The 26,771-nt window shown below is 37.0% G+C and overlaps 1 protein-coding gene across 2 annotated transcripts in view; it reads left to right on the top strand.

Moving 5' to 3' along the window:
- The window catches only part of LOC306849656 (A disintegrin and metalloproteinase with thrombospondin motifs 10-like), a 59,696-nt gene that overhangs the window by 20,959 nt on the left and 11,966 nt on the right, over window positions 1-26,771 (top strand). The window contains exons 1-13 of one of the 2 annotated variants that reach the window (XM_079384841.1): window positions 3,006-3,132; window positions 3,836-3,924; window positions 7,445-7,590; window positions 8,162-8,205; window positions 9,318-9,423; window positions 10,713-10,859; window positions 11,671-11,812; window positions 13,222-13,329; window positions 13,605-13,750; window positions 15,075-15,138; window positions 15,434-15,536; window positions 19,927-20,060; window positions 24,857-24,980. In XM_079384841.1, the coding sequence (XP_079240967.1) occupies window positions 3,913-3,924; window positions 7,445-7,590; window positions 8,162-8,205; window positions 9,318-9,423; window positions 10,713-10,859; window positions 11,671-11,812; window positions 13,222-13,329; window positions 13,605-13,750; window positions 15,075-15,138; window positions 15,434-15,536; window positions 19,927-20,060; window positions 24,857-24,980 (1,276 nt within the window). In that variant the 5' untranslated portion in view covers window positions 3,006-3,132; window positions 3,836-3,912. Of the gene's footprint in view, window positions 1-3,005; window positions 3,133-3,835; window positions 3,925-7,444; window positions 7,591-8,161; window positions 8,206-9,317; window positions 9,424-10,712; window positions 10,860-11,670; window positions 11,813-13,221; window positions 13,330-13,604; window positions 13,751-15,074; window positions 15,139-15,433; window positions 15,537-19,926; window positions 20,061-24,856; window positions 24,981-26,771 lie in introns of those variants that run through there. The other variant, XM_079384840.1, reaches the window with a different exon arrangement.

The following is a 26,771-nucleotide window of genomic DNA, read 5'->3' on the forward strand; positions in this document are numbered from 1 at the left end:
TTTATAGGTAAATTTAAAGGTCCCCTGAAGTGCTTTGAAACACGCAGCGTTATTCTATGTGGTGACGTAATTTCAACTGAAACAGGAAGACAGGGCGGGACATATTGAGCAGCCCCACCCCCTTTTTAAAATAGCCAATAGCGTTTTGTTTATATATGCTCGGGCCAGAGCCGTACTTGAGCTCGGTAAAGCCGCATTTGACAGCCATAGTCTAATAGAGAATGAGGAGTTACATCACATTCTTTTCACTCCGCGTTGCATTTCGGGAAGGCGCCGCCATATTAGCAGGATACGCTGCCTGTTTCCATGGTTACTTCTCATTCTTTATACGGATAACTGCTTATCTTTTGTTTTGTTTTTGCCTTTAAGTTAAACAATTATTCATTCTTCGTTGTATGGTTTGCAGAGAAGAGAAGCTAATTGATCACACTGCATCATAATTAGACTTTTTTTTTCTCTTAGGTTTTGTAGAATTTCATAAACAATGTTGATCTGATTACCATGAAAACAGTGTCACCCGGTGGACACTAGCTGCTGTTTTCAGCCATCATATTAAATTATCCTAATAAAAGTGTGTTCAACAAGCTGACAGAAGTCAATCTATTTCTTTATCAGAAACTTTTAAATGAGAAAGTATAATTGTTGTCATTATAAATATAAATTGTTCCATGGCCACGGAGAATCAGAGATTGTGGGTCACATTCAGCGAGTCACAAATTCGCTGTATTTTTATATTTATGTCAACAAATGACAAGCAAAATCTAATCCCTAGGAGCTTGTCAACAGTTTTATAGCATTTTAAAATGCTGTACTAAGACAGTGATGCTAAAAGACATGCAGGTGAGGCAGAATATTAACACGAAAGAAATTAGAAAGTCGTAATGTAGAAAGCGCTTATGGAATAAGACAGTGATATTTAATGTTCATAATTTGGGCTCATCTGTTTTTCTGCACATATTATGATTTATTAGAAAGATGTGTAAAGAATGTGATCTTTTATTATCACTGTCTCTGTGCAATAATGTTCCGTGTTCTAATGAGAGGAAAATGCTTAACGTAAATAAACGCATTGCGTTCATATTTTGAGCTGTGTATCTGCACATAGTATGCTTTACAATTTTGTCTTTATCACTGTCTTGGTACATTAAGCCACTTTAAGCGTTTTAGAAAGTGTCTTGTTCAAGTTCTACTAATTCACAAGCCTAGTGAGAGTCATACTAGCAAAGAAGGTAACGTAACGTTAATTATTAAACCAACAAAATCAAATCTTTCAAAAGAACACACAGAAATGTGATTCTTTTATTGAGTGAGAGGCAGTAGGTTTAATCAGGGACTAACAGATTTACTATTCGGCATCGATCTTCTCCGCGACCTGCTTCCTTTGGTGTTTTTACACAGAAAAAAGGTGAAAAAACTTACTGTTTTATCCAGTTTTCTCTCAGAACGATGATATGAGTTACTATTGCAATTCCCGATGCAGCATGAATGACATACAATGTTGAAATTTTTCACAATCACGTAAAAAAAATAAAATAAAATAAGTTACCGCCCTAAACCCATTAGTGGAAAGGCAGCGCTATCCTGCAAATATGGCGGGTAAACAAAGCAGTTTCCCAGAACTCAACGCGGTGTTACGTCACATTCTCATTCTCTGTAGATTACCCCCTAGATTCAATATGAAACTCTTAGTAAAACAAAATAGTGATCATAATCATGCTGAAGCTATGTAGTTTTAAAAGTGTTTCATATATGCCGACTCGCGCATATGATCCGCTGCGTGCAATCACGTCTCTAGACCGGAGCCAAAGTCTGGATTAGACTGTGAGTGCTGCCGCGGTTGGCATGACAACGCAAAACCAGACCTCATTTGCCCCAATCGAAAGCATATTTACACTGTCTGAATCGTTCCCTATCGCCTACATTGTGCACTACGTGCCATTCACTGTACAGGAAATATTACACTGTGAACAAGTGACCAATCTCAGCCGCAGCTTCAGCGTTTATTTATAGTGTAGGGGGCGGGCGCTTCGTGTTATAGAGAGCATTTGATTGGACAGAAAGTTTGATGAGAAGATGAAGTACGATGTGACGTCAAAAAAATCGTTGAGCCGTTTTGGCGGAAGTGACGAACTGCAAGCTTTGAATGCTTGTATCTTCTAAATGCAAATTTTGTCACTGTTTTGGAGCACACTGGCTTACAGATTACCTTAAGACCAACATATTGATACTAACACCCAAAAAACTTCAATTTTGATTTCATGGGACCTTTAACATAACTACCTTATTGAAAGTAATCAATCCAAAGTCAGCTCATTTTTTATTTGAAGATGCGCTAGAAGGACTTTGCGAAAAATAGCATTAACTTCTGAATTAAAGACACTTTTTTCTTCACAAGATTTTGTAAAAAAAAAAACTGTAGCTACAGAGTTTTGCTCATTAGCCGCTCTTCCACCAAAATTGCCTGGAACAATTTGTCCCAGGAACTTTTTTCCCCCCAGACCTGTTGCTGTCTGTGTTTCCATTGCGTACCAAGTACCATGAATATTAGGCAAATAGTCTGGTTACGTAAGTCTGCACGCATTTCTCACATAGACTGTAAAAAAGGTTTCTCAATACCAAGTATGCAAATTTCAGACTCTGTAGTTCGGACTTTGCAAGTTCAACTCGGGAGTGTGAAGTCCCTGGAACGGGATGGCGCAAGTCTGGTAATATAAAAAAAAAAGTCCAGTAATTCTGCAAATGGAACAGCAGCGTACTTGATAACGTCAGTCAGCTCACCTTGGCTACTGCAATTTCCCTCACTGTACTTACAATAAGACGAAATATGATATCAAACACCACTGCCTATTTTCATTTAAACACATTAATAGCCGTAGAAATATAGTTCAGGAAACGAACATACATTACAATTGTGGCCTTTTCTCTTTAGATGAAAAGCCTGGTAAAAGCTATGGATGGTGGCAGAGAACAATAAAACCCTCACCCAACCAGATGGGACGGGGCCAGTTACCATTGAAGCGCTCTGTCAGCCAAGAGCGCTACGTGGAAACCCTGGTGGTGGCCGACAAGATGATGGTCAGCTATCACGGCCGTCGCGATATTGAACAGTACATTCTGGCCGTCATGAATATTGTAAGCTTCAAGTCTCCTTGTTTTTATTTGCATGCTTAAAAGAATAGTTCACACAAAAATCTTGTCACCTTTCATGTCTTTTGAAAACCATGACCTTTTTATTTATTTATTTTATAGCAGAATGTCCTAGCTGCTCTTTTCTGTACAATGAACGTGAAAGGTGACCATGTAAAGAAAATTTTAGATTTTAGATTTTTTTCTATTCCCCACAAAGCTATCATATGGGTTCAGGTACTTTCAAGATGATTTTTTGGTGCTTATTTGGTGTTTGACTGCCTCTGGTTTCCATTTGCTTTCATTTTATGGAGAAAGCTGTTCGGACATTCTGCTAAAGCCTTTGCCGGTTACTTGAGATCCTCACAAAGACCTAAAATGAACAGCCTGCAATGATGTCAAAAGAATAATGAATAAATGAAAACTGGTTGTCTAAGTAACTGTCTTCTGTCACCCTGAGGATCCATATTTCTCTCTCCAATTTATAATTCACATGGGCGATATGTCGTATTGTTACAAATAGTTTCAAACCTGTGGAATGTGTTTAATGAAGGGATTACCTCACCTTGTGGCCCCAGCGCAGCAGTTAGCACTGGTTTCATAGTAGACTATAAAATGTCCATCTTTACAGTAAACAGCAGGATTAGAAAGGTCTAAAAACAGACAATTGGCTCGTTTTTAAGACTGGTTTTTTCTTGTTTCCCTGGAGGTCAGGTTGCCAAACTGTTCCAGGATTCTAGCCTGGGGAATGCAGTGAACATCGTTGTGACGAGGCTTATTCTACTGATGGAAGACCAGGTACTCTTATTGAAGCATGTTTGCCTAAAGGACTGATACATTTATTACATTTGCCTGATCACAATATTTGTGTGCTTTAAAGGGGTCATATGATGCTATTTTAAAGATCATTATTTTATGTATATGGTGTAACAGAATATGTTGACATGCTTTAATGTTCAAAAAATGCATTATATTTCAAATACTGTACATTATTGTAGTTCCTCTATGCCCTGCCTCCCTCAAACGCGTCGTTTTCTACAAAGCCCCTCCTTCCAACAAGTGCAGTCTGCTCTGATTGGCCAACTGACCCAGTGCATTGTGATTGGCCGAACACCACAAGCACGCGTCAGAAATGTAACGCCCCTTACCATAATCGCGAGCTTCAGCTTTCAAGTTAGTTTTATCAGTTCAAGCCCGAAAGGGGAACAGAGTCGTGTGACAGACACAGTGATGATGCTCGTATGTATTTGCAGTACACAAGTCGAGGGTAAGATGATTTCTGACAGGCTGTGTCATGTTATGTGTCATGATGTGACCCTGTTCCCCTCACACACATACACACACAACGCGTTACGTGCAAAACTCCGCATTTATATAGTCAATAGCAAATATTTGAACTAATGATAAAACATACCTACAGTCGCTGATTCAGAAGCGCCGGATTGTCATAGCAAAGTCGGAATTTACCCTTTTTTTTTTTTTTTAGAAATAGCCTTCGTGCATAGCCAGCCTTGTGCTCTACTAGGTTCACGAAACTGTCGTCCATAAAATGCGTTGCACAAATTCGAACATTTGGGTTGTGCTGTTGTGTTGTAAACAAATCTTAACCAATGATTCCTAATTGCATCTACTTTCGGAAGGCCAAATAAAGTGATTTTTCTGTTGCATAGAAACACAGAGCGTCTCCCTGACATGGCTGCATCAACACTGCTGTGGTTACTGAAACCACGCCTTCTTTCTTTGCATGAACATTTGGGGCGGCATTACGCAAATATTTCCACATCATGCCGTAGACATGTGGGGGCGTTTGAATGAGCCGTTTTAGGGGGGTGTGGACAAGTCTTAACTCTTATAAAGAATATCTCTTTGGGTTTGAGACTTTAGTCTTTGCAACTTTAGAGATCTCATTTTGCACGAACAGCTTGTAACACTCCAAAGAGAAATAAAACTTGAAATCGCATCATATGACCCCTTTAAATTCCTGTCATGCATTAGCATTCAAATAGGGACATTTTAAGTGAACATAGAAATGCCACAACATGCGTCTGTTTCTGGTCCAGTGGTGTGTTATATGAAATATAATTGCCTCTGGTGTGCATTGCATTTGTGAAAAGTATAAAAAATTGTTTAACAAGCATTGTGAATGCAAGCACTCTGGCTACACTTTGTTTTAATATAAAATATATAAATATATATTATTTTTGCATTTTAACGATTTAGGATAGAAATATGCACTATTGTTAAAAAGTTTTGGGTCAGTATTTAAAAAAAATGTTTATTCAGCAAGATGCATTAAATTGAACAATAATGACAGTAAAGACTTTTAGTTTGTTAGAAAAGATTTCTAATGTAAGTAAGCACAGTTCTTTTGACTTTTATTTTATCAAAGTTTTTATCAGAGTCCTGAAATGTATCACAGTTTCCACAAAAATATTAAGCAGCACAACATATATTTCAAAATATCACTGTTTTACTGTATTTTTGATCAAATAAATGCAACCTTGGTGAGTATAAAAACATAAAATTTTTTTTAAACCTTATAGACCCCAACTTTTAAACAGCAGTGTACATTATTATTCCATATGTATTTCATTGTTCATTTATATTTTATGAATATATAATGTGTATAATTATAACATTTTATTAAAGTTCACCACATTTTATATTTTAAATATTTAAAAATATATTTGAAATATTGTTATTCATGCTAGCCCAGTGCAGTAATTAAACACTTTGTAAAATCCCGAATGAAACATGCACTTTATTGTATAATTCCAAGAATATGTGCATTATGCTTACTAGAAACATAAGCAAACAAAAAAGCCATTGAATCATTTATTGCAATTATTTATACACAAATTATTCATCAGACAGAATTTCATGATTGTTACACTCCAACACATACACATATAAGCCTTAGTCTGGCTTATTTCACCTGTCAAAGAATTCCTTGTTTGTGTATTTACAGGCAAAAGCGTCCTAGTCCGAGGCAGTTGAGACAGTCCACACAAGTCTGGACTGTTTGCTACCCGGCTCTGCTGGGTGTGTCCAGAGAGTCTGCCATGACTGCTCTTATTGTTGATCGTGACCTCTCATTTTGCCACAGTCATGAATGTACAGGGGCCTAAAAACATGTAAAAATTCAAGCAGTATCTAAGGGGAAGCCAAACTGTACTGCTACTGTTCTCGCCACCTGCTTCTAAATGCAATCAATCTGCCTCTGTCATGCATTCAGGCTTCCACCTCTGTCCTGAGCGGGGCGTGACGACACCACATGAGCGAGTTGGCTCGCTCCGCGGGATTTCTGGAACATGCTGACAGAGTCGTGACCTCAAACAGGCTCCTACAAACGACGCAGGGCAGGGAAAGGATAGGAGTGGGGTTTTTTATTTGTATTTAATGGAGCATTAATGATCCCAAATCGCAGACCGCTAAAAATAAATCCCCCTGTAATTTGTTCCGCATAATGTCATTTGACAAATGATGGGAGACCGGTCATTAGGAGCAGTATTAGCCGTGTTGAGATAACCACTGTGTGGCGTGCTGAGGTTGCGTGGAACCAAACATGGTTCGTTTCCAGATGAGAACACCCCGCCACCCCCTGTGGTAAAGGAAACCCGGAAAGTTAGGACTCTGAGCCCTGGATTGTGGGATGATACATTTATAGACTATGCCAGTGTGTGTATTCCTGGGTTACGAGTGTAATGGTGCTGTGGCCGTCTGTCTTTTTGTACATGCTAGCAGTGTATTTGTTGTGTCTATATTACCATAGAAGCCCTGATCAACTGTAAACTCGTCAATAAAGCAGAGTTCATGTTTTTTGAACGTTTAATACTAAATTGGCTGCATTTACTGTTAAAAAGCTGCTTGCTTTATGTATTGCTACGCTATTGACAATGATCTGTCTTTCCTTGCAAAATTTTTGGTAGGCATTTTTGCTAATTTGATCTCACCTTATAAGGTTTAGACAATATACATAAGCCATATGCATACCATACCAATGGCAAACTGAAGGAGTGTTCTAGGAAACCTTTTTGAAAACAGTCATTATTTCTGCAATTTTGTTTTGCACAGAATTGAAATACTTCAGCTGGAAAGAACCAGCATTTTGTCAACTGTTATATAAAAAGAAGTTATATCAACCTAGATGGGAAACCAATTTTATGGTCTTACTGTACTACAAATACAGATATGAGCATGCACATATGTTCAACTCATCAAATTATACACAGAGAGTACGATGTATATGTAATAAATCTGGATGTACTGTATGATCCAAGTTTATCTGATCCAACTTTTTCCTTTCTTCTCTTGCCAGCCCACACTAGAGGTAAACCATCATGCAGGGAAGTCTTTAGACAGTTTCTGCAAGTGGCAAAAGTCCATTCTGCACAGGAACGGACATGGAAATGCCATCCCTGACAATGGAATCGCTCACCATGATACAGCAGTCCTCATCACCAGGTCAGCAGATAATTAGAGAGAAAGTTTGACTATTTCAGTATATGCTTTTAAAATCTTTTTCAACACACACATACACACAAACACATTAACATCTGTGTAAAATTTTGTAGCACTCCATTGGTTCTACAAGGCAACAGGTCATAATTTTAAAATGGCTTTAAAGTACTTGAAGTGTGTGTTTTGAAGAACAAGCGATTTATGGTAAATCATGCTATAGGTTTAATCTACACAATGATGAGTTAGGTTGAATTCCTGCGGCTCAGAGTTGAGTGTGAGAGATAACATGTGAAGTATGAGAAAGAAATAGAGAGCGAGAGCTAAGGAGAGAAGCAGAGAGAAAGAGAAACTGTGGGAAGTGTTGAGTCGTTATATTGGAGGTTATATCAGAGGGTATGTCTGCTGGATTCATCAAGCATTTCCTTTCATTGTCTTCACTCTCTTATCAGGACAGTGTCCAGTCTGTGAACTGTCTCACAGCTCTAGTATCTGTGTGTGTGTGTCTGTAGAAAAACCCAAGCTGTTCAATCACCCAAACATAAAAAACATAATTACTTATGTGGTGTGTTTTCAGGTATGACATCTGCATCTACAAGAACAAACCCTGTGGAACACTTGGTAAGACATATATCTATCCATTCAACCAATCCATCCATTCTACCAATTTATCTAATCTATACATCCTACCATTCCAAAAATCTATCCAATCCATCCATCCTACCAATCCATTTTACCATTTATTCCAATCAATCCATCCTACCAATCAATCCCTTCTTCCAATCCATCCAGTAATCCGATCCATCCATTCTACTAATCCATAAATCCCATCTACTCTACCAATCCATCCCTCCTACCGATCCATCTATCCAACCATTTTACCAGTTCTTCCAATCCATCCGACCAATCCATCCATTCTACCAATCCATCAATTCATCTATTCTACCAATCCATCCATCCTACCAATACATCTATCCATCCATTTTTACCAATTCTTCCAATCCATCCATTCTTCCAATACACCCAGTCATCCACTCTATCCATTTTACTAATCCAATCAATCATCCAATCCATCTATTCTACCAATCCAAACAATCTTCCCATCCATCCATCCATCATTAATTGTGTTATCTGCCTGCATGCATTAAATATTTGTTTATTCATGTCTGAATTCTCATTTCTTCTCTGTTCATAACAAAGCTAATCGAAGATTTATTGGTACTGTATAGTTTTTACTTTGATATTATTGATAAGTTTGTAGAGACTAATTAATTAATTAACTTACTAATCAGCAATACTGTAGTAGTATTTGCTGTATTTACTGTAGGATATATGTGTATCTGCATATTCACCTTATTTTTCAATGTGTAAGTAAGCTATTTCTTCTGAATGTGTGGGACTTCCAATTGATTAGCCGCTACAGCTAAACATCTATTAGAATAAACAAAGTGCAGTAAATTGTAAAACTCTTTGTTCAACAAAGTGTGTTTATGATTGCAATAATAAATCAAAATAATATGATAACAATTACTAATTTACAATTTCAGTCAACATAAAAATCTTTTTTGTACAGCTAAAATAACTGAAAGCTGCTGACACCATAAGCCGAATTAAAAAGACCCAGCCCACTCTTACGATAAAAATAAGGTGGATAGTGTTGTAGCATATATGTGTATGTATATATGTGTGTGTCCATGTCACTGTGCCTGTGTGCACACGTGTGTCTGTATCAGGTCTGGCACCTGTTGGCGGTATGTGTGAGCCAGAGAGAAGCTGTAGCATCAATGAAGACATTGGTCTGGCAACTGCATTCACCATTGCACACGAGATAGGACACACGTGAGTCTCTTCCAATTCCTCTACTGCCTTCCTTGCTTCTAATGTTCCATTGTTCCTGCATGTTTTCTGTCCGAATTTTGTTGATTGATGTTGCTCACTTTGGGTCAAGAGGGAACTGAAGGGGGTATGTGAATTAATGAAAAACTAATAATTAAATGATACAAATGTCAAATGAAAATAAATACCAAAATGTGAAATAAAAGAAATGCTTACTAAAAAAGATTAAATATTTAATTTTTTACCTGTATTTCATGTGACCAATAATTAGTGTCGGAGAACTGTGAACATGCAAATGTTTTGTTAAATTATTGAAATATTAACTTAAAAACTCAGAAGTTGATAAGTAGTTTAGTTTGGGAATCAATAAAGTTTGGGAATCCCTGATGTAGCTAAACCTAACTGTGACAAAATTATGTCAGTATACCATATATTCCAAAATGTTCATATTCCAAAAGCCTTTGAAGCTCTACTATAAGTGAGCATTACAGAGGCTTTCTAAAATTCCAGTTTTACTTGTGTCATCAGGGCACACCCTCTCGACTCTGACCCTTGACATTTGACCTCTACTCTAAGCAGCCTACCAAAACAAACTTGGCTTTAATTCAAGGATGAACTCTAAAGCCATTGGAGCCTTTTAAATACAAATAATGCTCATTATCAACAACTGCACTAATATTTTCTCTCAGTCTTGCGATATTTATATCTTGTTAGTGGAGCAAGTGACGACAGACTATGATGGCTCCAGTCGCTTTGTGCTGGGCTTTTCATTTGCGTTTTTTTTGCACTCCAAGATGTTGAAATATTGTTTTACTTGGTGGCCCAGCATTCCATTCACTTTCTGCAGCTTAATCATGCACATGAATTTTTGGGCACGCCTGGCTGATATCGAGCTTTGGAATACTTCCATGAAAAGCAATTCTTTTGTCATTTCTGCTACTTTAGTAGTTGAAAAGCAATTTTTTTTCTATCATTGTAGCTCTGTTTGTACTTGGTCACTCAGCATACTGTTGCTTTGGCTACACTCATGGGCCACTGAGCTGTTTTCATAGGTGGTGAAGTCATTAGTGGTCTGGTCCTAATGGTTCGTCCAGGTACCTTTGAACTGATGGCCATATGACGCTGCACACTGGGGCTGTCTAGACAAGGGGGCATATGTTTAACTGTGTGTAGGATTACATAAGTTTGTGTGAGGTGCTGATAGGTTTGGGTGTGTATGTTCACATTCTGTAATCAGGGCCACGGGATTACATTTTTATAATTCCATAAAATCACTCATCTCTATCTTTCAGGCTTGGGATGAATCATGATGGTGTTGGCAATGCATGTGGGGTGCGCAGTCAGGAGACCGCTAAACTCATGGCTGCCCACATCACCATGAAGACTAACCCCTTCGTCTGGTCTGCCTGCAGCCGTGATTACATCACCAACTTCCTCGAGTGCGTCTGCTGCCTCTTTCTGAGATCTGTATTTTCATTGAGACGTACCAGATTTAGTGTGAAATATGACTGTATCATTATTGAATTTTAGGATCATAAATTTCCTAAAATTTCCAAAAAGGATTGGATTATAAAAATTATTGATGTGAATGTCTTTTTAAAGTCATACAACATGATCGTCTGAGTTTGTATTTAAGAGGCATTTGTTACATGAGGTGCTTAGTAATGATAGACCAATATACAGGCTAATTAATAATTGGCCTGAAAATCTTCTGACAGTTCACATTTTCTGTTTTCAGATATTTTAGTGAATTTTTGTTGTACGTCTTGATCAAATTTAATTTATTTTCATTTTATATACACTACAGTAAAGACATTTTTATCATATGCACATGCAAATGAAAACGTATGCAAATTTGTTTGCATATGTTTCAAGTTTCTTGAGCACCAAATCAGCATATTAGCATGAATTCTGAAGGATCAAGTTACACTAAGACTGAAGATATGGCTGCTGAAAATTCAGCTTTGCCATCACAGGTATAAATAAAACTTTAAACTATATTAAAATAGTATGAAAATAGTTAGTGGCACTTTTGCATAAATTCCTTACAATGGTGATTAAAATATGTTTTTAACCATTAAGGCCAATTCACTCTGCCACAACATAAACAAGAGTTAACACACTGATCCAAAAAAAAACCCACAACTGTTGGAATTTAGTGTTTGTTGGCATCAGGGCAGCATGAACTAGCCTTTACACTTCCATCACTTCTCACACACCCATTCTGTTTTCTTTCTGATTGTTTCTCAGCTCTGGCATGGGGTCCTGCCTCAACAATGTTCCGCCGAAGCAGGAATTTGTTTACCCCACCACAGCCCCTGGCCAAGCCTATGATGCAGACGAGCAATGCCGCTTTCAGTACGGTGTGAAGTCTCGTCAGTGTAAATACGGGGTACTTGCATCACTCAGTGTAATCGACAACAGTTCTTCACCCAAGAAAGAAAATTCCATCATCATCATCATCATCATCATCTCTTTAAAATGCAGATCACCATGATTTTTGACTATGGCACCATGGGAATACCATGTTTTTTTCTGATGTACCATTCAAAAGTTTGGGGTCAGTGAGATTAAACTCTCTATTCATCAAAGAATCCTTTTCTGTTTTTACTGTATTTTTATCAAATAAATGGAGCCTTAGTGAGCATAAGTGACATTTTTCAAAAAGATTTAAAAATCCAAAACCCAAACTTTAGAATGGTAGTGTACATCACCCTACAAGAACAGCATTGTGCTTTAGACATTGAAACATAGATATTAGATGTTTATATTATCAGTAACAAAAAAAAAATACAATAGTCACACTATGCATATGCAATATTTTGTCTTCAAAAAAGAACTTTTTGTGCTGAAGTCATGATTTGCTAGAACATTTTATTTAAATGTTGTGGTGGGATATCCAAATAATATGTTCAAAATATTTATTTTTATGTCTGTAAAATTATGTATTTTTTGCATATTGACTATTTTAAAAATATCTAAATTAGAGGTATATAACCATCACACCATAACACAGTAAGACATCTATGCTCAAGTAGAGCATAGTACAGATTAATTGTGGGTTATGGTCCTATCCAGGTTGCCTTTATATCCTCACAGTAAATCATTTAGCTCTCTCTCTCTCTCTCTCTCTCTGCAAATCTGCTCCAGATGGTAGTTCTACCTTTCGCTGGCTGTAACATTCCATCTTTTTGCTCCCCCCAAGACTTGAGACCGCTGGCATTCTGCCACTTTTGTCCAAAACCAAAAGTTGGTCAAAAGTTTGCTTCTCTTTGGTTTGCGGCTCTATTCTCTGCCAGCCAAGGCTGACCCTTACACCTCCACAGACCCACAGTGGAGTCAGAGCTCAGTATGTAAAGTGTGCTATTTCTGCTCTTGTTGAGTCAAGCTTTAGGTTTTTACTGCTTTATGGGATACCAATGCAGGAAACTGAACATGTGGAGGAGGATAACACACTAGTTCAGCTCTCACTGTAACTATGTAGTCTAATAAAGCAGGAAGTTATTAGGTTGGTCTGCAGTGCAGTGTGTTCTTTACATCTGATCTGAGGACATCCGATATACATCATGAGATGTGACAGAAACAAAAACGTACCATGGTATAACTGTTAAAACATACTAAAAACACTCAGAACATCTTAGCAACCACATAGCCATGTCGGAGGATATTGTTTGGTGTAGGAATGTCCAACTTCTACTCTTTCCACACATTTCTTCAGTCTCGTGAGTGTCTCTTAATGTCTGTTTTCCCCCACATTATCTGGAGTTTTGTTTAGTGGCTTGTGTGTATGTGTGTTTTCAGGAAGTGTGCAGTGAGCTTTGGTGCATGAGTAAAGGGAATCGTTGCATCACCAGTAGCATCCCAGCAGCCGAGGGCACCATATGTCAGACCAGCACCATCGAAAAAGGGGTAAGCACAGGGAATTCTTGGAACAGACCAGGAAGAACACAACACAGCTATGTCAAGGCTCAGGAAACATTTTTTTGGCTTGATAGGTAGGTCATATTTCATAATGAAATAGTTTGAATGTAGTAGGTAAGTAGTAATGCATTCTTTGACAAAAAAAAAAAGTGAGTGATGCTTTTAAATTCAATTTAATATATATAATAAAATAAGTTGGCAGATAGTTTTTGGGTTGCCAGATATCACATATTTTATGTTGATTAATGCAGTTTTTTTATTAGTGGTGCTACAAAAGAATGTGTGTGCCATATGGAACACGTCCAGAGGGGGTAGATGGTGGATGGGGCCACTGGTCGCCATGGGAGGAGTGTAGTCGCACCTGTGGGGGCGGAGTCTCGTCTTCTATTCGCCATTGTGACAGCCCCAGGTGAGTCAGGGTCATGTGATTGATTAACACTGTTTGATTGGACAGATCACTGGCGGTATTAGTCAACGACAATGGTAATATGCTACATTGTGTGAATGGCAGTGTTCCTAATGGTGAACTGAACTGAATACTGAACTGTATGCTACCTAAATAGTAAGGGGAAAAAATCTACATTGTCACATTTCCTCATAATGTTGTAAAATAAAAATTGTCATCATTTACTCACCCTCTGCTCGTTCCAAAACCTGCATGAGCTTCTTTCTTGTGTTGAACACAAAATAAGATATTTTAAAGAATGTTGGCAACCAGACAAGTTGACAATAGCAATTAGGACAATGTATGGAAGCCACAGTATGGAAAAAATACCATGAAAGTCATTGGCTACCGTCAACTGGACAGAAGCCTATCCCTAACATAAGAAAGAAATTCATACAGGTTTGGACCAACTTGAGGCTAAGTAAATGATGACAGAATTTTCATTTTGGCTGAATAGTCCCTTTAAAGCATCTAAAAATAATTGCATAAAAATGTCTCAACTAATCAAATATAAAAAATTAGATGCAAGAAATTGGGGTTGATATTACTTATGGTTTATTTATCACAACAAAAATAGAAGGTTAAGTCAAACATGTTGCAATATTGGATACGGTATTTTGTGCAGTGTAGTTGGGCATCCAAGTATTTTATGTATACAGATAATGTAGATACTATAAAATAGTTCAGAAGTTTGGGGTCAGTTGGATTTAACCTTAACCCTCACAAAAGATTTACATTTCAAATAATTGTTTTCATTATTGTTTTTTGTTGAGCACCTATCAGCATATTAGAATTGTTTCTGAAGGATCATGTGACACTAAAGACTGGAGCAATGGCTGCTTTACCAGCACAGGAATAAAATACATTTGACGTATGTATTAGAAAACAGTTATTTTCAATTATAATATTGTGTAGTTATTTGAAACTTCACAATGTTACTGTTTTTCTGTATTTTTGATCAAATAAATGTGCTTTGGTGAGCATAAGAAGCTTCTTTCAAAAACATGAAAAAAATATATTACCAACCCCAAAAGTTTGGACATAGTTTTTTTTTTTTTGTTTAGTATATTTGAGTGATTTGATGATTCATAATGTTCTTAGGCTCAGCCTGTTGTACTCAGTGAACCTAGTTTGATGACATGCCAGGGAAAATCGGAAAAACTAACAGATCGACACAAACACAGAAGATGTCTGGCTGAAGTGAACTTGAGCAGAATGATTGTGTAATTGAGAGTTACATTGAAATTACACTAAGATGTGTCTGATGCCTGTCCTTGTGTGGATCCAGGCCAACAGTTGGAGGAAAATATTGTCTGGGAGAGAGGAAGCGCTTCAGGTCCTGCAACATTGATGTGAGTTTGATACCCACACATCACTTACTGACTCCATTTGTGTTTATCTGTCTGCCTGTATGTCTGTATGAAGTATTTCTTCAAATACTTACAAATTTGCACATATCCCACTTAGAACTTTGGTTTGTTTGTGGATGGATTCTGTTCTACATTAGATGACATGACTGAAAATTAGGGTGCATTTGGCAAAATATTAAACCTCTAAATGAGTAGACATACTCCAGTAGAAGAAATCGATTCACAGCTCCACATGCTCCACTATATGCTCAGACTGACTGATTTGTGTGTGGATTAGGAGTGCCCGGCCGGATCTCAGGATTTTCGGGAGATTCAGTGCTCGGACTTTGACAGTGTTCCCTTCCGGGGGAAATTCTACACCTGGAAACCATACAGGGGTGGTAAGTACACAGCCCTTTATATCACCTTTTCTGAGATACACTGGTTGTGTCACTTCGATTACTCTGAACTACTACAGTTCTGCATTATATTCTGCTCCGGGTGTATGTTCACTACTGTGTGTGCACTTTGGATGGGTTAAATGCAGAGCACAAATTCTGAGTATGGGTCACCATACTTGGCCACACACCACTTCCCCTTCCCTTTCCCTAAATGCACTGTAAGTCTCTTTGGATAAAAGCGCCTACCAAATGAACAATATAAGGATGTGAAATATATCAACACCATATTGGTATTGCTTTACAAATGTGACATTTTAATGTTACTGAATCTTTCTGATAAGTAAAACAGGTCACTAAATTATATTCAAATGTTATTCATGGGACCCTACATTATTTCTAGTTGGTGTACATTTTGTTAAGCACAATAGAATTAAATGTTTACACACAGCCCATATGATATTTATTCTTTTTGATAATACTTTACAATTCAGTCCCATTAGATAACATTATTTAATGCATTAATGCACAATACATTTGTTATATTATTTATTCATCATTGTTAACAACATGTTTATATTATTCCAGTGGCTCCAGGTTGTGTGACATTTATTAAATGATTGTAATATAAGAAAGATTTCCTGCAGTTGAGTCTGTTTAAAAATTAAAAGCAGTTTTCCACTGTACATATTTTTGGTGTAATTTGAAACACACAGATGTGGGCTTTTGTGGGCTATTAAGGGGAGACTTTTTTGTAATCATTCTCACAAAATGTAGATTGAGATCTAATGCTGGATTCAAAATATAAATACTTCTATCATAAGGGTGCATCCCTTGAACTAATGCAAATGTTTGTGCTAAGAACTAAACAGAATAACGTGATCTCTTAGTTACCTACCTACATCTTTCCTGATTATGGGGATGTTTAAGAGCTCAGTTGTTGTTGTTTAAGACTGTTTTGGGCTTTGGAAGGTGGTTTAGATATTAGGACTGGACCACCATGCTCCAAAGAACCAGCCTCTGCACTGGAGCAGGTCCAGGACAGATGTGAGAGAGAGATAATGAGAAAAAAAGAAACTGCAGATAACAATCTGGCATCCATATGCCAGGCTGCAAACTGCCAACTTCCCAGAATCCCTGGTTTAAAGTCCTGCTTTTGATGAGTGTGAAGCTGGACGTCAAGGACATAACTGCCTTTAATCTGCCCCTCCAATAACATAATGGCTTACAGAGAGAAGCCCACTGCAGGCTACAAGCGCTGCTTTCATCAAGTCAGCTCATTTTACAATGGAAATCCCTTGCAGCTGTTAAAATAAGTGCCAGACTGCTGTTTTACCCTGCTGTAGGGTAAGGTAGCATATAGATGTTTATTGTTAGTCAATTAGTTTGTTTTTATATTACTATATTTATAATAATATACTTTACATTTATTGTGCCATCCCAAAGAGGCACAAAATCACTTTCACAGACTTTTAGTTATTAATATAGTTATTATGATTATTATTATCATAATCATAGGGTTCTGTTTGCATGAGCTCCAACTTATTGCCTTAATCGCATTTATAAGGGTGCTTGTAAATGTAGCCTGCACTGTCATTTTTTTTTCAACTTAAAGTAAGTGTTCGTGCTGCCTTAAAATATTAAGTTTTGTGAACTTAAATTGTGAAGATGTCTTAATTTAGGATTAAGTTGACAGGACTTATAAAACAAGTGCAATAAACATAATTTAAGTTTTGTGGACGTATTTGTGAAGTTGTCTTAATTAAGAATAACGTTGACATGACTTTATAAAAACAAGTGCAATGAACATTATTTAAGTTTAATCATTTGAATTTTATTGTTCTACTAAAAGAAGTTCAGTTCATTAACAACGATGCTGTATGAAGCATACAGTGATGTACTGCATAAAAAATAAAAATGCATAAAATACAGAGCAGTTTTTTTATGAGTCCAGAAAAGATTAAAATCACACTTCATCACTTGCTGAAGTTCAGGTCAAGCACATTGCATTGTGAGTTACAATTTGTCATGTTCTAGTTGTACACTCTCTCGCAAGAAACTCCTGAAACCCATACACTCCAGTGAAGCCTTCTTCTAACCACCTCAAAAATATACCTATGCTCTTCCAGAGCCAAGCCTCATGGGATGTGCAGTTTCCATCGTAAGCCTGCTTCAGTATATGTTTTCACAGGCACCCAGGACCTTATCAAATTAGTCCAACACTAACAGAAAATTGGCCAGCAGCTCAAAAAACTGCCCCCTTTAGATTTATAAAACACGTTTAGTGGAACAGTTATTATTTAACGCCAAGACTGTGGTAGATGTGATCCTGCTGATAAGGCAAGTGGTTCTTAGACAGCCAAAGTGAGATTATGCAGAGTTTTAACACCACCGCTGCCAGGTACAGGCAAGGGGAATGGGTTCAGACCCACCAGCTTGTCAAGCGTAATATAAAGGAGGCCTAGAGTAGGGACAAAATCACGTACTGGTACCAGTCAACTCCTTGTTCTCTGTCACATGACTAATAAAGAGTATAGTGTGTGAGTTCTGCACTTTTAAACACTACATTAAAGTACAGTATGTTCCTCTTTTGTTCTTTCGAGCTCTCTTTACCACCTTTCATGTCTTTTTTTAGTCTTTTACTTTTTAAATGTTAGTCAAGTTCAAAACTATATTTTTCAAATTGACTAGACCCTGGGTCGCTGTAATGACTAGATAACAAAATGAAAAATAGATCAACTGTATAGTTTGGCTGGTTCAGGTTGACCTGACCCCATTTCTTGGGTGGCATTTATATAAGATGCATCCTTGCTTTAAAAAAAACGACAGAGAATGACGGAATGGAAGAGAATACAGTGTGTTCCTAGAATCAACTCTGTAGTTCATAGAATTTTTGACTTGATGCCGTTTCCTAAGCAAAATTTTGATTTTTTTTTATAATGCAAATTATTAACTTTTAAGCATGCTCATTTAAGTATGGCCACTCAAAATATCAATATTAAAAATGCATATCTGTAATAAAACATCTAATATAGATAAATAAAATACATTTAATCTAGATAAACTAGCTGACATAAAAAATTTTTGGATGACTAGAATACTAGTTGTGTATGTAGGTAAGTTTGAGCTCAGTAAGATTTTTTTTTTTAAACAAACTAATACTTTTATTTTGCAAAGATGCATTAAATTGAGCAAATGTGACTAAACATATTTATAATGTTGCAAAATTCTTTGCAAACGAATGCAATAAAACTTTTCCAAATAAATGCTGTTCTTGAAAGAATCCTGATTTTAAAAAATCGATCATGGTTTGCACAAAAATATTAAGCAGCACAACTATTTTTAACATTGATAGTAATCAGAAGTGTTTCTTAAGCACCAAATCAGCATATTAGAATGATTTCTAGAGGATAATATGACCAAAACTGGAGTAATAGCTGCTGAAAATTCATCTTTGCATCACAGTAATACACTACATCTTAAAAATATAGTTCTGTTTTTACTGTATTTTTGATTAAGTAAATGCAGCCTTGATGGGCTTAACAGATTCTTATGAAAAGACCCCAAACATTTGATTGATACTTTTGATTTCAGACAGGCTTCTATCCATTTCATCAGTCTCCTCTTACTCTCCTTTCCTCACCCATCATGTGAGTTGCATGTTTCTTCTTTGTCTCTCAGGGAATGTGCTGGGAGAGGCTGTTTTTCCCTCCATCCTGCTTTATTCTTTGTTCCTCAAATTTGTAGTTACAGAGAAGACAGGGGAATAAAGCAAGTGTGTTTGTGTGTGTGTGTGTGTGCGTTTCAGCTGCTTTATCTATAAGCAAACCATCTAAAATGTGCCCGGACCGCTCTCCCCTTCTGCTACTCAAGGATGTAACAGCAATGGAAGAATAAACTAACTTACATAAACCCCACAAGCTCAATAAAATACCACATGCAGCCATGGAGCTCTACAGAGTGCTGGCGGCCGTTCCACAGAGTTAGTATAGTTATAAAGCTCTGTTTGGCTGCATGAAATACTCCGTTCACGTGTCTCCATTGTTGGAGGCGCATTAAAGTGTGGAGCGAATTTGCCAACAGTTTTGTTTTCAAGTTTGTTTTGCCGTTGTGTAATGTTGTAAAGTTAACAATGCATAACACATGAGGAATCAGTTCTGTACAAGAAAAGAGAGCATAATGGCTTTAGCATTAGAATGTGTCATATTAAATTTCTGTCCCACATACCACATGTACACTTAGTAGCTTTGTAGATTTTATGACATCAGTATAAACATCAGTTTAGGCTGATGTTTAGCATAACTAGCTTCCTTTGTCTTGTTGCATGTTTATTTTTATTTTGAGACTTGTTTTACTGAGTATCTGCCAACTCTTTTGCACGTTTTGGCTGCAGGTGGAGTGAAGTCATGTTCTCTGAACTGCCTGGCAGAGGGCTATAACTTCTATACTGAGCGTGCTCCAGCTGTGGTGGACGGCACACCTTGCAGGGATGACTCTCTGGACGTTTGTGTTAATGGCGAGTGTAAGGTGAGACAGTTACACACTCTTTTCTTCAAGTATACATATCTGAGAGGTTTTACATGGTAGTTCTCGTACAATATGCTTTTCCAGTTTTTGTGTTTGTGGCTCTCTGCCAGAGCAAGAGACAGAACAGAAGAGAAAAATCCTTCTTGACACATAGATCCACCAATCTCTTAACACATTTTATAGCAATATGGAGCATCCTGGATTTAATTAGAGCTCTGAACTGTTAAGACTTCATTGCTCCTCGCCACATTTTTCACTAACTGTTAAAGATGCTTTAATGCTAAAGCTTTATAGACATCAGAGTTCAGTATCGTTTGGTTGGTGTGAAAGCGATTTTATATAACGGCAGGCCTCAACAATAAGGATACGCTGCTGTTGTGCCATTTGGCCGAACAGTGACTTGCCTTTTTAGGCCAGTGTTGTGTTACTTCTGAAAATTTCACATTCACTGCTCTTTTATTTTTTACATATTGTTTTGTTAACTTAAACGTTGCAAAAAAAATCATATTTTTCTGAATTGTCACCAAAGAAATGTTGTCCAGCTTTTGCAAAATTTAGTTAGAAAATTTTATAAACATCAGTAAAAATGTGTTTAAAACTTCAAAGTCAGTTATCAGTCAGTTATGTATTAATCTGGCCCACTCCTGCAGAGTTTAGCTCTAACCCTAATCAAACACACCTGAACATGCTAATCAAAGTCTTCAAGATCATTAGAAACAGGTAGGTGAGTTTGATCAGGGTTGGAGCTAAACTCTGCAGCAGATTGACCCTCCAGGGAAAGATTTGAGGAACCCTGTTTTACATCATATGTCATTGTTTTACAGTTGCATTATAGCTGTATGATTTCCAGATGTTGTATATTTTTATATTATAAAGGGAAAATTATTAACAACAACAACAATAATAATACACTGTAAAAAATGATTGTGATTTTAACGGTAAAAAACTGTGAAAATGCTACGGTAAAAACCTGTTACATGGTTAACGGAAAGTTCCTGTAAAATTTACAGGGAAAAACCGTAAACTGACGTTCCCAGAATTCCCTGCATTCCATTTCAAATTCTGTTTGAATTTGACGTTTTTTTCTTTGAAATAACTGTTTCTTCTTAGTTTTTTCTTATCGGTTATGTTTATTAGGGTTGTATGTTACATTTAATGTTGTTAAATTAATGTTTATAGCATATTTCAGTTTAATGAGTCTCACCATGATGGTGTTTAGTGCTTGTGTGAATGACACTGTGCACCTTCTGAATATTCTATTGTTTAAAAGTTGCTTGTGATGGGCTTTGACTCATCATATGACTTTCTCATCGTCACCTGCATTTGGTGGTTATCAGTGTATTTCAAAGGAACAAAACAGATTTCAGTACTTTAATAGGTTGGTATATTAAGGTTATATCAGTTAAAGAAATTACGGTATTTAACTGTAAATTTAAGTTAAAACCTAAAACGTTGCTACCGTATTTTTTACGGTAGAATTCTGGTAACCACAGCTGCCAGTTTTTTTCCGTAAATTTTACGGATTTTTTTTTACAGTGTACATAAACCTATCAATTCCTATCAAATAAACCTATTGTCACAGTTATGATCTGTTTTGGTTTAGTTTTCCCCGTGTTTGTTCCTGTTTCCTTATTTGGTCATTTTCTTGTCCTTGTTTAGTTGATTAGTTTATTCTGTTCCAGCTGTGTGTAGTTAATTTACCCTTGTATTTAAGTTCCTGCCTGTTCAGTTTCCTTTTTGTCTGGTCTACTCGTTACTCCTGGTGTTCCTGTGTGTCTGACCTGCCTTGTTTGGATTAAAGACTGTATATTTGAGTTTACTCCTTGTCTCCGTGTTCCTCGTTCCTCCCCGCTGTATGCACCGTGACACCTATCAATTCCTGTGTGCACATCTTTAATTTTTTTTTAGGCGGCAAAAAGGGGCAGTTAAAATTGTCTTTGAATCATTCATTCAAGCAATTCTTTCAAAAACACTGATTCTTCAAGTTTTGAAATAAGTAAATCTTAAGCAAGTCATTGAATCATTCATTCATAAATTCCATGGCATTTTGTTTAGTTGTTAAATATTTTTTCTTCAGAATGGTGAGAGAACTACAACCTCCATTTAAAAAAGTCTGAATTTATCCAAAATAGTGAAGCTCTATTTTGCACACAAACAGCTCTTAATTAAGCCCAGTTTTTATGTAACTGCTGATTTTTGTTCATGGTATTCAGCAGCAACTAAATGTTTCGCAAAAAGAGACACAGAATCAATTTGTTTGATATCTGCGTGTTTGACTTTTTTAACCATATTGGAATCGAAACTGGGAATAGATGACAATCCGAATCGATATTCGGAATATACCACCACTACTGCTAATTATTATTATACACAAGTATGATCATATTTATTTATATTTTCCATAAAATTTTACTTTTTTTTCACAAATAATAATAATAATTATTATAAATAAATGGATGAATTAATTAATTAATACAAAAATCCATCTTTTGTGGTGGCACCTAAAATAAATGACCTTTGGTAATACATCCACGGCATCTAAACACATGTGCTGTCCTGTATCATGTTTTGGTAGAAAATAGAAAGTGACAAGAACATGAACAAAACATTGAAGTTGGCATATACTAATCATGAGCTAGTTACTGTGGTGAACAGCTGCCATTAGTAGAAGAGAGACCAGCTGGAGAGAGCTGGAACTGAACTCTGGTTTGGCGCAAACAATCAAACAAAGTGTGAAAATGGCTTAAAATATGTTGCTCGTTAGCATGTTTCATAATGTAATCTGTAGCGTACTTTATTTTCTGTTTTGTTTGGTTGTACTGCACAGGACAGGCTGCATGTGCGCCTTTGGAGCGAGTTGGGCTGGTTTATCTTTGCGCTGTTGTCTAGACCAGTGGTTGTTTTTATCAACAGTTCAGCTCAGTCCAGCCCTGTTCTGCTCTGCTCTGAATGCAACAAGAACTCGATGACCCCCCCCAGATCCATCTGTCCTCAGTACACGCAGCTGAACATGATCACAGCGACTTCTCCCTCCCTCCCCGCCGTCAGCTCTCACCCTTTCTCCATTTCTTTCCTTCCCTGTTCGCTTTCCTCTCTTCCTCCATCTCCTTCCTTCACTCATTTCTCTGCTTTCTTATTTACGGTGCATATAAAAACCAAAGAACAGCAGGGGGAGAAATCAAAGTAGTGTTTGCAGCCTCATGGTGGCTTAGCTTCCAAACAATAAGGGTTTGATAATGAAAGCAATAGCTTTGAAGCACAAGGCATTAAAAACAGCGTCCCAAAGCTTGGCTCTTGTTTGGTCCAGCAGAGGACATGCCCGACCTGCTCCGAGCGGCCACTGACTTACCATTGTTGTTGTGAGGAAATAGGTCACACATTTGCAGGCCTTGGAATCTAGGCCAGGTCAACAAGAGTCTTTGGAGCTTTAGTAGGAATTTTGTCAAGTTGCACAGGCCTGGATTTGGAAAGTTTTAGGTCTGCTGGTTACTGAGTTCATTTTGTGAGTTACCTTTTACATACTGACAGCAGAGACTCTTCGGTTTCTACATTAATGGTCTGGATTTTGTGCAGATTTAGCCCCTTTGGAGAAACTTGCAGTCAGTGAAAATGGATTGTGATCTCTAAAATTCTGGGATTGCTCTCAGGATTATACATCAAACCTTGATGTTTCTATTAGGGCTGTCAAAAGTAACATGTCAATATATGTGATTAGTTAAATATGTTAAAACCATCAGAGCCCTTGACTTAGTTTTCTCTGAGGGACAGAAAAAAGAAACTTAGGAGAATCGGAATCAAAAAGACTGCTTGCACACAGTTTTTCTTGGTAATGAAGCTTCTAGACACATAATAATAAAATTAAATAATAAACGTGAAAAAATATAAAGACAGCTTACATCAGAATAGATTTACTGATTATGAACAATTTACAGTATTATGGATAATAATAAGAAAATAGGAGTGAATTTTGAAGAATGTAGTGATATTTTTTCCATGCAATCCTTGCAATTATAGACTGAAGCTTTCAAGCTTCGGAAAGCACAATAAAATCACTTATTCTTACACTTATATCTGCTTTGCCCTTGACATGTTCATGGGGTGTGGAGTCATAGTGCAGAATTTTTTAATTATTACACAGCTGTCTAATGGTTGTTCTGTCATTTTCAGTTTAAGCAGGAAATATTATTGCAGAGCACATGGGTTCATGTATGCTGTCGAATATTTTACACTTTTCCTGATACGTTATTTGACTATGTGAACTTTTTCATATTAAACATAATTTATTAAACAGAGCATGAAAAATAATTCCATAAAAGTGTTCATTTCTTTAGAGATATGCCTAATTACTGAGTATACGACATTCAAGAAAGGCATCCTTTGTAAGTAGAGTATGTTTTGTTCTGTATTTGAAGTTTTGCAAGAAAGATATGAATGATAACTTACTGTAAATTAAAGCCAAGACAAAATATTAACAAAGCAAAAACAGTGTTTTTAGATTAGTAAAAATGTACTGTAAAAAGACCTTTAAAACAGTATAATTACAGTATATTAGGTTTGAAAATCAGTAAACTGAACTTTACATGAGATCAGCTAAATCCATGACATAAATGTAATAAAACTGTACGTAATATTACATGTAAGTGATTATAATTATTATAAAGATTATCATTTAACTTTACACAGACATTGCATGTATTTAGTGTAATATCTGCTAATTTTACATTCCTTTTAGCTGGTAAATATTGTGACCTTTGTCTTGACCTCTGACCCCTCTAAATATGTGTATGCATCTGCAGCACGTGGGCTGTGACCGGATCCTGGGCTCGGATGTACGGGAAGATCGCTGCCGTATTTGTGGAGGAGATGGAAGCAGCTGCCAGGTCATCGAGGGGGTCTTCAATGACTCCTTATCTGAAGGAGGTACTAAGTGTGTGCACTTCAGCTTGAACTGGAACAATCTGTAACAATACGTGCAAAAGAAACATTGCTGAAATACCATTTATCTCACTGAGGACCTCAGTGTTAAAAAGTTTCCACAGACAGTTCCATTTCAGACTTGTGTCTTGTGAAATGATTGGTGTTAAAATGCAAGCCCTCGATGGGATAGATTCAGTAAAACAGCATGTCTCTTGACAGAGGCAGAGTGTCTGTTGCTGTGGTTTTACAGTTGGTGTTAAAATGTCATATTATCCTCTAATGCTGAACTAAAGCTCATTTCAGCAGAGTTGGGTGCTAAAATATTATTCCTCTCAGCTTTAAGTAGAGCAAAAATAATTTATTTCTGGGCCAACATACAGATTAAAGCACAATTCCTTCATTGATGATTTAGTTTAACATTAGGGAATCTTATTTCAACACCAACTGTAAATCCTCAGAAATAAAAACGTGCTTTTACTCTGAATCATTTTTGCTCGTTTGTTGACGTCATTTCAGATCACATTAATCAAAGGTCAAAAGCTATTTAGCTGTTGTTTTAGTCAAAGCATGACTCATTCAGTCTGAATTACTCATTCTAGAATTCCTTTCTATCCATCAGGAATTGATAATAACAAGTTCCACCCCCTATATTTTGTATTTTTCATTAATTACGTTTCAATCAGAAATATGTCACAATATATTGTTGTGAACAGCAATTCATGTCGACTTTAGTATCACTATTACCATCCATAGAAAAGGGATGGTTGTGTACATTTTTTAGTGATCATGGCAGCAGAAATTTTTAAACTTCCTGAGAAGGAACACATTGTCTGTATTTCTAAGCATGAATTGTGAGCAGCACTAATTTTGCAGTGGCGATGACATGATTTTCAGGGATTAAAACGATGCAGACAACATGTGCAAATAAACAACGCTATCATGAGGCACAAATATATTTTAAGTGAATTTCCCCTAAGTGTCCTTGAGAAGATGGATAATATTTTTTCTGTTAATGGTTAAGTGAAGCCTGCAAATGCACATGTGAGACTGCTATTTCTCTTGTTAACTGAAGTAACACAAGCCTGGTGCCTGAATTGAGTAGCCCCCCCACCCACCCAAACCTCAGAAATGTGTGCGTGTGACATGCTTTGAGGTACTGGGAGCAGCCTTGGCAAGTTCCTCTGGTATCTGGGGGAGTATTTTGAGGCCTGGCTCAAACCCAGAAGTCCAAGTGAACTGGATTGTCCAGCACATAATTGAGACTGTTGCTCCTTCCCTCCAGTGGCGCACACCGACCTCCTTAAAGCCCCTGATAATTCTGCTTTCCTGTTCTCCACTTAGCGCTTTCTCAGCCTGTGTCCAGAGAGTTGACAGCAAACATGCTTCTCAATTAACTGTTGAAGTCACAAGCTGGAAAATGTTAAAATCAGCTTGCACTGAGACCGAGACAGGACTGTAGTTAATTGTGTGAAAAGGTGGAAACGATTCTAGAGGTTTCTTCTTCTATAATTAATTCAGTGCATTTCACTATATATAAAAATCACACAAATGTGTTGCAAGTTGTTTTAATATTTCAAGCCCTCCACCCTCTCTAAAAAAATTATCTAATCGCTTTGCGGTATGTTTTGACACTGAACAGGCACGAGAAGTCATTGAGTCATGTTGTCAAGAACTAAATAAAAATCAGCTTACCATAAAAGAAAAGGAAAGATGGAAATGGAGGCCAAAAGCAGTTAAATGGCACAGTTCAAAACCAAATGAGTTTACAGAAACAGACAAGTAAAGCATTGTTTT

Source organism: Barbus barbus, assembly GCF_936440315.1.
Source record: "Barbus barbus genome assembly, chromosome: 29".
In the NCBI taxonomy this organism is placed as follows: domain Eukaryota; kingdom Metazoa; phylum Chordata; class Actinopteri; order Cypriniformes; family Cyprinidae; genus Barbus; species Barbus barbus.